General features: G+C 40.2%; 2 protein-coding genes across 4 annotated transcripts; one reads left to right on the top strand and one right to left on the bottom strand.

Moving 5' to 3' along the window:
• Nucleotides 1-706: 706 nt before the first annotated feature.
• On the bottom strand, nucleotides 707-5,748 carry LOC105183702 (E3 ubiquitin-protein ligase TRIM33). Its single transcript, XM_011142002.3, has 11 exons — nucleotides 5,391-5,748; nucleotides 4,992-5,221; nucleotides 4,554-4,837; nucleotides 4,356-4,466; nucleotides 4,085-4,279; nucleotides 3,844-3,956; nucleotides 2,418-3,743; nucleotides 2,157-2,322; nucleotides 1,894-2,080; nucleotides 1,653-1,805; nucleotides 707-1,521 (listed from the first exon to the last, which is right to left on the bottom strand). Exons 1-11 carry the CDS (start codon nucleotides 5,746-5,748, stop codon nucleotides 1,348-1,350), a joined length of 3,297 nt encoding a protein of 1,098 aa, XP_011140304.1. The 3' UTR covers nucleotides 707-1,347.
• A 2,431-nt stretch (nucleotides 5,749-8,179) lies between these two features.
• Nucleotides 8,180-16,219, top strand: LOC105183703 (zinc finger CCCH domain-containing protein 13). 3 transcript variants are annotated; one of them, XM_011142003.3, is made up of 12 exons: nucleotides 8,180-8,419; nucleotides 8,877-9,012; nucleotides 9,421-9,614; nucleotides 9,737-9,801; nucleotides 9,890-9,967; nucleotides 12,111-12,583; nucleotides 13,384-13,543; nucleotides 13,777-13,938; nucleotides 14,027-14,521; nucleotides 14,601-14,739; nucleotides 14,863-15,088; nucleotides 15,190-16,219. In XM_011142003.3, exons 2-12 carry the CDS (start codon nucleotides 8,987-8,989, stop codon nucleotides 15,770-15,772), a joined length of 2,601 nt encoding a protein of 866 aa, XP_011140305.1. In that variant the 5' UTR covers nucleotides 8,180-8,419; nucleotides 8,877-8,986; the 3' UTR covers nucleotides 15,773-16,219. The 3 variants fall into 3 exon arrangements, with proteins under 3 accessions (XP_011140305.1, XP_011140306.1, XP_019697255.1); XM_011142004.3 differs by having other exon boundaries at nucleotides 8,183-8,419; nucleotides 14,866-15,088; nucleotides 15,190-15,772; XM_019841696.2 differs by lacking the exons at nucleotides 8,180-8,419; nucleotides 8,877-9,012; nucleotides 9,421-9,614; nucleotides 9,737-9,801 and adding an exon at nucleotides 10,416-10,527 and having other exon boundaries at nucleotides 9,895-9,967.
• The last annotated feature ends 868 nt before the right edge of the window (nucleotides 16,220-17,087 follow it).

Below are 17,087 nucleotides of genomic sequence, written 5' to 3'. Positions count from 1 at the left end.
CACCAATCAGATGCAAGAGCTCACTTAGCGCTCAGTGAGCGGTTGTAGTACTGAATGCACCCTATAGGTGCGTTCCGATATTTACTGCCAACACTGAAAATCTATAGTATATGTAACATAAACTATATATTTTCAGTACTAGCAGTGAATATCGGAACGCAGTCTATATATTTTTAGTACTGGCTGTGAATTTTGGAACACAGCTCTAGTAATATCAAAACATATGACGTCATCGATTATTCGCCCAGTTATTGAGTCGAGTTTTTGAATAAAGTTACTTGAAAAGTAATGGCCCGTTTGTTCTACCGTTGAGTCATATTACTACCTTTATTTATCAGTAAAATCAGTAATATTATTATAAATTACTTCAATAGAAATTGCGTTATATGAGCAAATTGTTTTCAGTCACTCATAATTAATGATAGAAATGTACATCTTGATCATGGTTTATAGTTCAGAAATGTTACAAGGAAATTATCAGAGACTTGCAAGTTTATTATATCAATAATTTTATTCGTTCAAAATATTGTTTCATTGTTGACAAAAGAAAAATATTTGAAAGATCTGAAAAATTTTTGCAAGTCCCTGATATCTAGCTAAATAATTGTATATTTGTTTATAGTGAAAATTATAAATAGATCTTTATTTGCTATGCAGTAAATGTGCATATACGTTATATAAACAATGTACTTTGCATGCAACGGTATAAAGATGAAAGAAATTCGTAAAAAATTTATTAAGAAGTATAGTTACATTATATATCTATTTGATTAATCTGTGTATCTTATGTATTTGATTAATCAATATATTGCTAACAAGCATACCACGAGGTGAACAAACGCGATAAAATTTTAAGCGATAATATGCTCAACGTTCATATTGAAGATTTTTATTCAAAAATCTGACCGCGTTTTCTCGCGGACATAAAAACGTTAAAATACGTATCCGAAAAACGAGATGTGTCGGAAAAAAGAAACTGTAAAGTTATACTTGTTTTCAATCGCAATGAATTTATCATCGCACTGTTACATGAAAACGCTTCTCTCTAATCGAAAACAGTATACAGAGGTTACGTGTAAGAAGACTCAACTGTGAATAAATTCTGCATAAAACAGAACGTATACTCATTCTCTCTCTTGACTTCTAACTTTTTCTAGCGTTCAACTATATTAACATATCAACTATATTGAGGTATAATCTCAATGTTCATCGCATTCTATCAAATTATGTAATTAACAATTTAATAAATGGTGCATAAAAGTCGCCATAAAAGAGTAATTTCGCCTCAGACATCATCTTGGCGAAGTACAATTTATAACAAGTTCATTCACGCAGCATCCAATCCTATTAGTCGCTAATTATACGTTTATACTTTCTATTAGGTGGAAATACTTCCTCTTCTTCGTCTTTGTCGGTTGCAAGGAAAGGATCGTCGTACGCATAATTAGGTGCCCATTTCAATAACAACTTCTCGAAGAATTCCTCTAAATTCCTAGCTTCTTGGTATACTTGCGAATCGACCTGGAAATAACGAGACAGCCAAGGGCACGATGAAACGAGGAATAGAGGTCACAGGAGGCGGGGAGACGACGAGTGACAAAATTCAACAAGAGAAATCAAGAAACTTTTTTAGACTATCTTAGGCAACTTACGGGATTGTAGGTGAAAGCATTTTTAAACATGAGCCTGATGTCTGCCATGACTTGTCTCAAATCCGTATAATGATTAATATGATCGAGCTTCAATTTATCCCTGATTATATCCAACGCAATCGGTTTCTTAATAATCCGATGGTAGTCGGTAATCTATTGGGACAAAAATGATCTCCGAATTACTCTCGATGCTATGCGAAGATTCAACGCAGGAGATAAAAGTTTAATAACATGTTGTTACTTCGCTTGAGACGACTTCTCGAAAAGGAAGACTCTGTTCGTACTGACAGTAGAGCTCCAAAACGATTCTTTGCGCAATCCGTAGTTCCTTAGTACTCATACTGTTCGACCTCTTTTCACCGCTCGATGGGTCATCCGTACAATCGAGGACATTCGTACACAACATGCACTGCCAAGTTTCACTTTCGCTGGAAGAAACGCCAGATGGATTAGTAACAGCGAGATGATGAGACTAGAGCATTGTCAGCGAAATAAAATGCTTACTCTGGAAAAGATTCTAGACTGGGTATATGACAATAAAGGTGGAAGACTTTTGGACATTTGTCGCAACAAAGAACCGCATCACCCCCGTCCATACATACTGCACACCAGTCTTCGTTCGGGTCGTCCTTCATGACCATCGAAGCCGGAGTACTTTTCGGATTATCCGCTGAAAGGAGCAAATACACGCTTCAAAGTAACTTACCATCAAAAGAGATTCATTTCACGACGCGATCACATGACACGACGTCTACTATAAGCAACCTGTTGTGTTCTCAGCCATCGAGTTCATATCCTCGTCGGTGGAACTGTCAACCTGCGCGGAGTCCATCTGATTTCTCTGAGCCTCCGGTATCACCACGATACCGTTGCTATCCAATTTCGCGATGGTGAGCATCAAATCATTCAACGACTTCTGGCAGAACTTATCCAAGCTCTTCTCCGTCTCGTCCGGCTTGCCGGGAGTGGTGACCGGGCTGGGTGTTTTGGGCACGGACGAACTGACCGCGTGGCCGATGATATTCGACGAGTTCTGTGACTGAGGCGGATTGTCGCACGTACTGCGTTCGCTCGCGTTGCCGCTGTACTTTTGATTATTACTCGTTTGCTGATTCCTTAGGGTGATCTTGTACGCGTCATTAAAAGGGACTGGCATGTGAGGTGCCACGTGCTGATGACGGGACGACGCGTAGAAAGGTATACAGGGATTCACCTGCTGAGGTATATGCCAGCGTGCAGTAGAATGCTGTACAGGGTAGTTGGCGTGGTGTTGCGCCGCCGACGGAGACGCCAAGTTACATTGCTGCAAGCGCGCCGTCCCAGGCGTACCAGCCGCGTTCACCGGCTGGTACGAGTGAGGCGGTGGTACCGGCGGTTGTGGCACCGTTCCTTTCTGAGGGTTCCCACCTGAGGAGTATCTGTATCCAGGTGGTAATCGATACTGTACGTGATTGCTGGATGTCCGGAATGATGGATGAGCAGGAGCCGGCAGAGGCGGCGGCAGTGGCGGTGGTGGAGGTGGGTTGTGCGCGAGGAGGCCGCGTAGGCTGGCGTTCTGCCCGTGCTGATCCATGTTTTGAACCTGCTGATGCGGGTGCGTGGACGATGTGACTTGTTGCTGGTGACAGTTGGCCAATGGCCGTTGTTGATGCATCATTTGCTGTTGCAACGGTTGCTGTAGCCTATTGTTGTAGTTGACAGTGTAGGGTACTCGTGGCTGATGCGTTTGCGGCGACGACCGGGGCGGTATGTTATGCGGCACGGCATATTGCTGCATGTAATTCTGCGATTGTTGAACGTGTTGCTGTTGTTGCTGCTGCTGCTGTTGCGGCGGTAGATGCAGAGGCACTTGCTGGTAGGAGTTTGGTTGGACATTGCTGGATTGCTGTGTCACCAACACAGTTGGTAACGGCAACCCCTGTTGTTGCGCTACAGGTACGGCACCATCCGTATGAGCGTTCGTCGAATTGGTCATTTGCTTTTGTTCGGTATGCGACTCGTTGTAAGCTACCGCAGTGTTACCGCAGATTGTGGGCGATAGAGAGGGATACACTCTACCGTCGACGACTATAGCCCCGATCGATGACACGACTGCAGAGACACGAGAACAGTTCTCGTATTACTCATTATTGGACTAATCGGGTTAAATTGATTGCTCACAAGCGAGGGATTATTTCAATATCGACTGTACCTTTTATCAGGTCCGGTACTTTCTCTAAAGACAAATGTATTCGAACTGGTATCTCCGGATTAGGTATATCGGCTCGTCGGCTCTTTATCCTCTGTAAGTGGCTCGTGACAGACCTATGTAATGCATATACGAATCATTAATATAACAAATAGATGTAAAACAGGATGACGCTAACATTATACATGTGCACGCACGCACATAAAGGCGCGCTCATATCTACATTTGCATCTACATTCTGTACTTTTTACTATATAATAACTCCATATCGGAGCCTTTGTTCAGGACGTAGGTGCCGAAAAGTATACAATGATCCGTCAGCTTAGACAATTGGTCCAGAGCAACTTTTTTCTCATTAAGTGTATTTTGCTTTTGGTCGCACACTTCATTCAATCGCATCACCAATTGCTTCCCCCTAGTGTTGATCGCATTCGTCAGCCTAAAGTAGAGACAGAATATTAGGGAATGGAACAATATCTCATCAGAGTAGATGCATAATACAGATGTATACTTACTGTACTACCATCTGAGTTATATCCTGAACAAGGTTCTTTTTCTTTTCTAATATTAAAATTTGTCTATCTTCTATAACTTTCATTGCGCTTCTCAACAACACCCGTTTGTAACTGAAAATTAATAACAGTAAATTATCCGTATTTTTTATTGGTGCTTTATTGAAGAAAAGAATTGTATGCAATATAAATTAACCTTACCTAACTTCTTTGAGCAAAGTAGACACAGAGGAACGTGTTTCAGCAGCAATTTCATGAATAAATTTGTACTTATGGTCACGATGCTCACTGAGTTGGCAATCTCTACATGTTAATCTATCACATGTCTGACAAAACAAGGATAACTGTTCGTGCGAGTGGATCATACAAAATAAGCATCCGGGTATCTTCTTGTTACCTTTTTTGGTTACATTATCTCTATCGTTTGCTACTTCATCCTTAGGCTTAATTGTATGATCCTTAGTTATTTTCAATCTCTGATGTGCCTGAAAATAGTTTCATCCAACATGGATTAATATCTTGGGCAATTATTTAAAGAGAATAGAAGTGTAGGATATGACCACAAACCAACTTTTATTACAAAAGTGACCTGTACCTATACAGAACATGTGTATTATTTAATACAGAGTTTATAATTACCATAACACAATTCTGACAGATAAATTCTTCACATTCGACACACCAGCTAGTAGCTGTAACATTATCGTGACAGCTAGTACATTTCTTTTCCTCTTCTGTATCTTTAAGTTCATCTTCCACTCCTAAATTGGTATCTTCTTCTAACAATTTGGAGAGAAACCTGTTTTCAATTAGGTTTTCTACTTGGCTGGCAACGTTGCAAATTTGACACATGATTACATTACTTTCCACTGTAAAAACAAAATGTAACTATAAATATTAGATTGGAAAATAATCTTACACTTAGGAATACCAAAGTAAGAAACTACTTGTATTGTCACACCTACAGTTTGATTTGAATACATGTTACATTCGCTAAGAGGCACTAAAAATCGAAAAAAGAATACACATATTACATACACAATACATCCACATCAACTGATGTGTTATGATCACTGAGCTTATTATTAACACACGTTGTACAAGCTGCATGCAAGCACTCGAGAAGTTTCGGCTCGTCTCCCAGAGTGAATATCTTGCTGCAGAAGATACATTTTGACAGAAATGCTCGCATTTCGCTCTCCTGACTCTCGGTAGTGCACTCAATTCGTTGATCGGCGCATTCTTCTTCGAGACAAACATCCTGCAGTTGAGATTGCTGTGTGTCTTGCTTCGAGTTAGATTGCTCAGCAGGCTCCTCCTTCACTATCGCTGGCAGTGCAGGTAACGTTGATAACGCTGACACAGTCACTGCTAACTCATTACCTCGATTCTCCATGACGACCCGGAACTAGCTGATATGTTATCTTCGTCGATTAGCGCCGCGCGTCGCGTTACAAGTCGTAGCGGGAAATCTCTCTCAAGCCACACAGCACACATAGCGCCGTGGCAGCCATTTTATAAATTTACGCATACCTGTGTGTTATGTATGAATGAGTCGCAGCACAGAAAGAAGCCTGAGAACGGCCATCCCGGTGTTTTGGCCTTTTGGCCGATACCGATTTTCAGGACTGCTTGATACGCCATCTGCATTCATTTTTGAGCTGGAACAAATGGTCTGTTCTTTTTAGTTGCACTACTGAACTGGTGCAATAAGTTAAAGTGAGAAAAAATATAGTTGTCTCATTCTAACTTATTGCACTAGTTCCGCAGTGCAGCTAAAAAGAACCGGGTGAAAGTTTGCTACACCCATTTTCCAGAACTGCAGTACCGCGATTCTGTAAAGCTAAGACTCCATGCATGCGGTGAGCTCCGGCAAACAGCTGCGGTGACCAATCAGGAGACAGACGCATGCCGGAGCTTGCCGCAACCGGACTTGCGCCTCCCTCCTGATTGGTCACCGCAGCCGTTTGCCGGAGCTCACCGCATGCATGGAATCTTAGCTTAACTCGTTATTGGAGTTAACGACACTTTCGTTATCGTTGCGCAGCTTTTGTATACCGTAGAAAAGCTGCGCAACGATAACGAAAGTGTCGTTAACTCCAATAACGAGTTACAGAATCGCAGCACTGTACCGCGATTCTGTAACTCGTTATTGGAGTTAACGACACTTTCGTTATCGTTGCGCAGCTTTTCTACGGTATACAAAAGCTGCGCAACGATAACGAAAGTGTCGTTAACTCCAATAACGAGTTACAGAATTGCACCACTGTGCCGCGATTCTGTAACTCGTTATTGGAGTTAACGACACTTTCGTTATCGTCGCGCAGCTTTTGTATACCGTAGAAAAGCTGTGCAACAATAACGAAACTGTTGTTAACTCCAATAACAAGTTACAGAATCGCGGTACTGGGCCCTTATTGGCTTCTACACACAGGACGCGGCAACGCGTCAACGCGTTGATCAATGGCCGCGTTCAGTAGAACAAAGTGATCAGAGAGCGCTTAGTGATTATTGTCTGTGATTGGAGCATTCTTTTAGATTCTTCATAGACCCAGAAATATTTACCAATCAGGAGCGAGATTCAGTGGTAAATCTAGTAATGTTGTCCAACTGTTGAGTCTGCTGAATGCGGCCATTGGTTGCGTTCAGAAAACAAAGCGCTCACTGAGCGCTTAGTAACTATTGGTCCTTACTGTTAGATCCTTACATTCAGACCAATAACGTTGACGAATTACTCAACCGTTGTGTAACCGTTGCGTTTTCTGAACGCAGCCATTCAGTCTTTGGCTAATAAAAAGCCAGCGGCACACGATGCTTATTTTCGTGCTGGATTGCTTGCTGGATGAAAATACTGCATTCTGATTGGTGCATTTCCATCCATCTTCGGAAATGTACCAATCAGAACGCAGTATTTTCATCCAGCAAGCAATCCAGCACGAAAACAAGCACCGTGTGCCGCTGACTTTATATTTGTCGTACGACAATTTTTTCGAATATGTTGATTGGTTAACAAACAGAATATTTCTAGGATTGCTTCGCATACGCCAATCAATGTATCCGAAAAGCTTGTCGTATGCACATGTAATATTAGGCTTTCTTTTACAGTTAAGCCAGCACAAAAACAGGCACCGTGTGCCGCTGGCTTTATATAACTCTGGAAAAGAAAGACTGTGATTGGTTAACGCGTTGCCGCGTTGACGCGTTATCACACTGCCGCGTCCTGTGTGTAGAAGTCATTATTTTCGAAAATTTGTGAAAAATATCGTATATAATATTTCATCAATGGGGTAATTTAATTGGCTGAGTATCGTGATATCTAGTGTCATTCATGAAATAATGGCCGCGTTCAGTAGACTCAACAGTTGGACAACATTACTAGATTTTCTGAATCTCGCTCCTGATTGGTAAATACTTCTGGGTCTATGAAGAATCTAACAGAATGCTCCAATCACAGACAATAATCACTAAGCGCTCTCTGATCACTTTGTTCTACTGAACGCGGCCAATGGCTGCGTTCAGTAGAACAAAGTGATCAGAGAGCGCTTAGTGATTATTGTCTGTGATTGGAGCATACTTTTAGATTCTTCATAAACCCAGAAGTATTTGCCAATCAGGAGCGAGAATCACTAGCGCTCACTGATCATTTTGTTCTTCTGAACGCAGCTATTGCTCCATATTTTTCATTAGATACCTGCGATTGGCTGATATTTCCCGTACAAGGGTCTACCGGAAGGTCAATTAGTAAAGATCGAGAAGTTGCGAATCTCTGTCTAAAGAGGTCTTCACTGGTACACGTTAAAAGACGTGAATAAGTCGCCTCTCGGAAATCTCTTCTTCATATTCCTAATATTCTTCGCGTCGACATTTTAATGGCTGCAGTTTGCGTGTCGAGTATCGCGCGAGCGTGAAGATTTTTCGGCGAGAATTACTGCAGTTCAGGTACTTCGATTAGTTCAATAGCTACTTCAGGTATTCTCTATACGTATCAAAGTGCCAATCGAGAACTCGCGTGCAATCGCATCGTTCTGAGAAGGGAGTAAAGGCTGTGGCCTTTTCCACTGAGTGAGGTGAGTTTTCTACTGCGTTATCATGGTTGCTCGCGCACGATGCTAAGAGATACCGAGAGTGCGGCCGTAGACACCGAATTATTGATATTTCGATCGGGTAGTCTTTAATTCATGGCAAATCGATCCTTTCCCGAGGTATATTATCTGACCATCAGCCATCGGCTGCTCAGCGTAGTATCGCTACGCGCGCCTCGTGTATATCACGTCGGTAGAGATTCGCTTCGGTGGTATGTTGTATCATATTCGCGTAAAAAACTTTGTTTATCTCGCTTGCAAGCAATTGAGCAAAGTTATATTATCGGATTTACATCGTTCACGCAATCGCCACATTAAATCTAATGAAGTACAGTAGCAACTTGTAATCGTGAAGAACTTATCGATGTGTCGTTTCTATAAATAAACAATTTACGCGGTGCACATTATATGAAAATATTTTTAATATATGTTTTGTTCATAGACTAGTGGGACACTATATCCGCCATAGCTCTCCCCCTCTCCTTTCTTTTTCTCTCTCTTTCTCTCTCTTTCTATATATATCCCTGTCTCACTCAGCGATAAGTTGCAACCATGAGCTATGGTTATAATAAATACAGGTTGGTATGATAACAATAGTAATAATAGTAGTAACAATAATAATAATGATAATATTTATTAAAACTAGTAACTACAAGTATTATTCATACAAAATATATGTATATATTTTATATGAAAATATATATATATATTTAATATATATTTCTTTTTATTTTTTTTAATAACTGCTAGTTTCATACTTCATATGTTTTTTATGCAAAGCATTTATATATCAATAGTTTGTTCTGTTAATTTTACAAATTAATAGTAAATATATGTATGTGTATGTATATACATACATACATATATGCATATGTGTGTATGTATATACGTATGTATATTAACTAACATAATGATATGTCAAGATATATGAAGTATCCAGAAGATAATAACAGACACTTGCATTGGTCTAACGACAAAATTTTTAGCTCTACTATGAGTTCCCGCGGTCGCGGTTTTGGTTCTCGTGGAGGTGGGTCTTATAGAGGCCGAGGAGGTGGAGGAAATGATTGGGGTGGCTCCACAGGCAATATGTCTGGCAGAGGTGGTTATTCATCTTCTCGAGGTGGTCGATTTAAATATTCTACAACAAGCTACGATTCTAGATCAAAATATACTTCAGGTAATATTTATGCATTGCTATTACTTTATACTGAGAACAATGTCAATATGATACATGCAAATTTTGTAACAAATATTTAAAAAAATTAGTAAAGTTCTGATTTTATCAATTTGCCTCATTAGGAGGATCAGAGCGATATTCAAGCAGAGGCCGTGGTGAACATTCAAACAGTTATAAAAGACCTCGTGTAAGTATATATATATTAAAACTATTGCAGTGTCAAACGCTTTTTACATCCTTAAACAGATACTCGACATTTAAATTATTTTTTACAGGATTCCTATTCTGGAAGGGACGATCATCGATCGTCTAGCGATTCAACACGGAAAAGAATAAGAACTGACTCTTACCAGGTATGTGTCTTCCCTTCTCTCTCCCTTTCTCTCTTCCTTGGTTTCTCTCATTTGTCTCTTTTTTTCCTTTCTCTCTCTTTTTTTCCTTTCTTTCTTTCTTTCTCTCTCGACTTCCCCGACTTCTTCCGTCCGTTTTGTATAAAAACCGAGCATTGAATATTATGATATAGCGTTAATGAGTTTCTTAAATTGTATGCAATCATACTTTCCATAATCGAGAAATCTCTTTCAATGTGGGGAACTTGAATGTTATCTTCGTATCTTGTATAGTGTACTTGAAAACGATGGTCCTGAAAGTTTGCCACTTACCAATTAAAGCGTGATACATATTAAAGATTATAACTTACATAATTACGGATTAGCAAATAGTTTCAGGACACTCGTACGTAAGAAAGTCTCGGTATATTTTAGGCGAAGAATTCATAAGTTGTCATACTTTCCTTTCAAGCGACGCGAACCAACGGCTTCTCGAACAGTCATTCTTTTTGCGTTGGGGCACTGCGGCAGTGGAACACTACGAAAACGTCAAATAATAGAAAGATGAAAGATATACCTAGATGGTATTTATAATCTCTTACTGTGAGCACATGGTCGCATTAAAGTTTGAGAATTGTTTGAAAAGCCAACGAACGGTCGAACGGAATAGATACGTGCATATACACGTGTGTACACGTATATACGCATGAAGCGAGGTACTATCACCCCGTGATATGGCGATAATAAGCGCAATCAAGTTCATTCAGTGCGCAACCAGATAGAGACATTGTTGAGGGAAAAAAAAAAACTGCACGATATGTACGACGCATGGGATTGTCACAGAAATACCACCCACAATCACCGTGCGAGCAATTGTCTAAATTATATCGAGAGCTCTAAGTTACGAAGGCAACGAGTTTCGAATGTCCATACATTTCGTAGCTTTTTTCCAATCGCATAGGACGCGTACGTCCTTCGTGTTAAAAAAAAAGTGGCAAGCAGAGATTAGAAAAGAATTAATGGTTAGTGCGTTATATGCGTATCCTTTACCCGATAATGCGAAAAATACTTGGAAAGCATAATGCATGCGGGTAAATGTGAATGGAAAATGTGGACGTAAGGACATGCACATGTGTATACGTATACGTATACATATATAGATACCCAGAAATATCTCATCTCATTATTCCCAGACAGGCAAACGAAAACGAGAAAATATGAGTGATCACGTAAAATAGCTACTGCTTCCTTATTTTCGTTCGATTATTCCTTCGTGTGTACCTCACGTAGACGAGAAGTCCAACGAATTGCAGAGGAATTTCTAGCACGCTACGATACGATTATGTATACCTAATAAGAGAGAGTAACTTGAGAGTTGGAGAGATTTACGGAGATTTATCGAGAACATGATTGTTGATATCTTGAAAATGGCGATTTATTAGCTCGGGGGAAGCGAACGTTGATTCTCGCTACTACTATTCCCGAGATCGGAAATGTTGCGAAGCGTTGTTAGCGATTACGCGAAATCACATAATAGAAGTCACCGGACAGGTATATAGGGGGATTCTTGATACTTAGGAAAGGAAAGGAAATCAAGTTTCACGTAGATTGATCCGAACGGGGACGGGTGTAGTTATGGCAATCAGTCGCTACGCGAGACGTTGGGCCATGTCGAGCGCTAAAACGATTGCTGTATGCAGATGTGAGAATTGAACAAGGAGACGGAAAACGGAATTCCTGAGAAAGATAGAAACACGTATCAGTTATAATCGCCAACCAACATTCACGCTGTTAGTCGGACAATTTCCTAATCGGTCGATCGAGCAGTTAATCAAGCAAGTTGGTCGCTTAGTCAATATTAGTCGGTCAGAGTAGCCTGTATTGGGAGCAATAGTAGTCGAGAGTTAAACGTGAACGCATTACGTATACCCGTAGAACAAAATCCATGGATGGATGGATGGTAGGAATGGGAATAACAAAAAAAGAGGGGAAAGGATGATGTAATTGTTGATCTACCTACACACATACCTAAATACATAAATGTACCATACGTGCGTAGAATAAAATAATATAATAAGAAGGAAGGAGAGGCAGGAGACACGAAACAAAAAAAAATAGATAAAGAGAGAAACACATGGAAGGAGCACAATTGAATTTGATTTGGCAGGGTGGAGGTAGCGGTAGCGGCTCACAGAGGTATTCATCGTACGGAGGTTCATCCGCATCGGCGCCTTATGACGATAATAAGGGCTCGTCGTCGTCCGGAGTGTACGAGGACAAGAGACAGAGCGAACGTGCGTCATCGTATCACCGTTCCGAGGATCGTCACTCCGCATCTCGGAGCTATGCACCTCCGCCACCCCCTCGGATTAGCGAGATGGCACCACCCCCGACTCAGAGATACACCTCGAGTCGGGGAAGAATATCGCACCAGAACTCAAATTATAGAGGTCGCATCTCGACCCGCGGCAGCAGCGGCAGAGGGGGTGGATTTCATCGGGTGAGCTCTCGATCGGACGTCCTCATGGTGGCTCGCAAGCGTACCCTGCACTCGCTCGACTATCGCCGAAAGCTGCTAGGCTCACGCTCACGAGAATACATCCAGCGTATGAGAATGACTACCACGAAACTACGTAGGAGGTAATTAATTCATACATTTACCAGGCGTACGCGCGAATACTATTCTCATAGCCTGTGTGTTTCCTCGTCCTGCTTCGGAGAGTTGCACGATTGACGACTGTTGCAGGATGATGATTAAAAAAAAATATATACATATATACATATAAGTATACATAAATAAAATAAAACAAAAACGAGAAAAGAAGGAGGAAGGATAGGAGGATAGGAAGCGAGTGAGCAAATATCCATGTGAATAAAACGATTGATAAAAAAAAAAAGATTGATGCAAACACAATCGCACGGAATAAATGCTACTACTACGCTGCTGAGAGGGAACTTTTCGCAGGGTTTTAAAACATAGAGAAAGAGGAATCACAACTATGTGTGATATATGTATAAACGCAGCGTATCGTCGAAACGCAATATAATTGTTTTCCCGTACAAGAGTTGACAAAAAATTGTATATTTTATTCAATGTAGAAAAAAACATTGTTCTCTTTAAAGTTCATACACTTTTCGCAAGCACGACTAAATCAGGGAAAAAGAATTAGTCGTTGCGTCTTCCGTGTAATAACTTTTATGGCATAGACGAATGTGTGGGAAGAAATTGAAACGCAAGGCAACGGAAATAAAAAAAAAAGTAAGAGGATAGTAGACGCTTTTAGTACGACGCTAGATAAATATCTCGCGATATATGCCACGTATCATCTATCAGCAAGTTTTGCTCGATGATACAATGGAAAAAAAAAACAAAAAAAGGAAATCTGAGAATGGAATGGAGGAGAATAATATAAGCCAAAAAAACATTGCTGTGTCATTAGTAGCGGTACTAGGCTCACTGGGAGTAAAAAGGACTCAGGATCTGGAACCAGCGTGAAGGACAAGGATAGAGAGATGGCCAAAGCCATAAATGCCGAATTTTCCGACGACGATGAAGATGAGGATGATGATAATAAGAGTAACTGGGATGACGAAGAGAAGGTAATTTTTTATCCAATGTTCCAGCGATGTTGAACCCATCATTCATCATCGTAGATTAAAGTCAATTTCCCATTATAAATGGTTTTACCCGCGTAATTTTAATTGTATTTTTCTGTAATCTATTTTCCGTCTTCTTTCACGAATTATATGTAACTTAACTAATTAATTAATTAATGTCCCATAATCATATGTCAGAATAAGTTGATAATATTTCTTCAATTGCCATTATACAGCCGCATGAACACGATGAAGAGGAAGAGGCAGAGGAAGAGGATGAGAAGAAGAATAAAGAGGACAAGCGTAAGAAAGAGAAACAGGATAGAGAACGGCAGCATACCGAAGATGAGGAAGAAAAGGACGATGATATGAAAGAAGAGGACGATCAGAAGCGAGATGTTAGTCCACGTTCTTTTTGTAGCTACTGTTAATTTTATTGCTAATATTATGCTATACTGATTTTCTTCATCTTTCTGGGGATTGCAGGAAGACGAAGATGACGGCGATGATGAAGAGAGAGATGAAAACGAAAAAACGGAACGCGATAGAACTATTGGTTCCGAGGAGTTACCAAGTCGACGAGATGGGAGAAAATTCATTAAATTGAAGTGCCCGCATTGCGCCCATCACAGCATAACATTCAAGGAATATTCTGTTCACCTGTTCACCGATCGCCATAGTGCAGCTATGAGACGTATTGCGTCGCGACACAAGGCGACTCTTACGCGTATGAGAGTCTTGCAGCGGCAGGAACAACGACGCGTTGAAGCTCGCGACGCAATTCGCGGCACGCTACCCTCTCGTACTATGTTCTGCGCAATTTGCAAATTGAATTACCGTTCTCTGAAAGCCGCTCATCAATTATCCGATTCGCATTGTCAGATGAAACGATTCCTCACGCCGTTCTGTCGCGTCTGTCGGATTCAATTTCGTTCACCGATGTTATTTGAAACGCACATGTGCTCTCTGGATCACATTAAAGTAAGATCGCTGCGGTGATCGATGATTACAACGAGATTATAAGGTTACAGATAACTTATTAATTTTTCTGTTTCATTAGAGAAAAAGCGTACTGAAGGAGAGAATGAACGCTAACGGGAGTGGCGAGGCGGAAGCAGACTCTAGCGCGCCCGAGGAAGATGACAAGGAAGTCAATCTCGATAATTTCATGACGCTGGATTCCGTGGGTGACGTTGACGGTACATGGACAATTACTTCCCGTTACTTTCATCAATTTACCGTTTGATCGAATATCGTACATACTTCTAGATAAAATACGTATTTTTTTCTGTGAGCTTACATCATATTAGAATTATTTACAGTAGAAGAGGACGAATCCAACGACAAGAAGAAAGATAAAGCCGAAGGCGAGACTACGAGCGAGACAGAGAAGAAGTCAAAAACGAAACAAATGATCAAAGTCGGTGCGGAGTACATAAAACGCGTGGAGGTGCAATATTGTGAGCTGTGTAAGGTGTACCTGCCGCGCAGTGAAAATACAGAAAGAGCGGTCGCTCTTCACTGCTCCACTCGTAGTCATCTAAAACGGTATCGTGTCTCAATATATGATTAGCGCGAATCAGCGTGAATGTAAAGTCAATACTATGAAACTATCGAGATGTATTTCAATAATCTCGTATGTGTTTCAGATATGTGAGAGATAATGATGATAAGGCTTTGAGACGTCAAGCGGAACGAATACACTTGCAATCGTCATCATCGTCATCGTCAGCGAATGTGAATTCTAACAATTCGACCGCCATCAATTCGTCGGAAACCGTGAAAGCAGCTCCCGTCAATTCCGAGCCACAAACGTCGGCGAGCGCTACGCTCGCTGTAGTTGCGATCGATAACAACGGCACTCGTAGCGCGGAATACGCGAAAATCGAGGAGCAGAAATCAAACGGCTCGGAATCGGAAAAGAACATGAAAGAAAGCAAAAGTAACCAGGGCGACGAGGATGACGACGACGATTATCGCGCTCATGGTGATGAGAAATCCACATGGGACGACGTTGACAAAGACTTGGGTGACATTTTGAGGGAAAGTGAAGCGGCAGCATCGAAATCGAGCGATGATGAGGAGTCACGTTATGACCGTTTCCGCAATTCAGACAAGAAGCAGCAATCCGGGAAGGAAAAGGAGAATGACAAGAGCGAAGTGCTCGAAGAAAAGTCCGCTAATAATAAGATTAAAGAAATAAAAGTCAAGATCGAAAAGACAGATATGTAATATGTTACTAATTCATCAATTATTATCGGTTCTCTTTCTGGTTCGTCGGCAGTTTCTTTTTCGATTGTGCTTATCATTTAAGGAGATCATTATTGCAAAAAATATGCGAACATGACCAACACAATTTGTGTCTCATAACATTCAGTCGTGAAAATAATGATTGCAATTTAATGCTATAAGCTTCATGAATTTCAATTTCAATCTTCTGTAATTTCAATTGTATCAGCAGAATCCCAATGTATAAGTGAGTCCTCGTCGAAATGACGAAACTCCATCAGTACAATCATCGAAATATAATTATACTGTGCGAATTATGAAATCAAGTATATATGAATATTAATCTTGCGTTACGTATTAACAAGAATATGTATGCGTATGAAATAATTTGAGCCGTTTAGACATAGTTTAATGTTGATTAAAAGTGTCAAAGGAATTTCACATTCTTCACGACGGATCGTTTCTTTTTTTCATTTAGTTTCTTGAAAATTCCTTCTCTTCAATCAAACCTACATCTGTTGAAGTAGGAACATAACACATTCGTATAATGTAATAAATTAATGTTTGGGTGTATATTAATACATATGTATGCATATATACATACATGTATATGTGTACGTGTATGTAACATGTGTATATATTATGTGTATCTACATATATAAATTAAAATAGGAGCGTTCAGTTGGTACATCTCAAGAAGTCTGTTGGATTTTTGTTGAGAGACAACGAAACATTTGTCATTGTCGAGAAACTGAGTGTATTTAAACGAAATAAATTACATCGTACAGTTAACTTTGTTATTTATTAATACGTTCTAAAAATACGAGAAATTTGTTTTTGGAACTTCGTACGTTCACTATTAGTTAGATAAAATCACAAGTCTTCACAATGAATTTTGCACATCTGTATTCAACAGGAGAATTTATTATCTCAGTAATCTCTAAATGAGTTGGATGCTGGGTTTGGTCCGAAGTTAATAAATTAAAGTAATAAGATTACATCCATCTTTTATTGGTGCAGATCTGTCCGTTTTTAAAGAATTTGTGAACTAGTGCTCACTAGTGCAATAAGTTGGAGTGAAAGAAAGTATATGTGTTTTTCATTCTAACTTATCGCGATGATGCACATATTTTCGAAAACGAACAATTCTTGTTTTTAGCTGAACTAGTGCTGCACTGAAACTCCTCCATTCCTCTTCAACCGTTCCATTCCTCTCCAACATAAATTTATATACTTGTTTCACTCCAACGGCAAAAAGTGCAACCTGGTTTAGCTAAAAGGAACAGAAACGTAAAAAAGTGCGTGGAATTATTTGACA

The sequence above is a fragment of the Harpegnathos saltator genome, unplaced genomic scaffold (genome assembly GCF_003227715.2).
Source record: "Harpegnathos saltator strain DR-91 unplaced genomic scaffold, Hsal_v8.6 scaffold91, whole genome shotgun sequence".
Lineage (NCBI taxonomy): Eukaryota > Metazoa > Arthropoda > Insecta > Hymenoptera > Formicidae > Harpegnathos > Harpegnathos saltator.
This window is presented reverse-complemented; position numbering and strand designations above follow the sequence as displayed.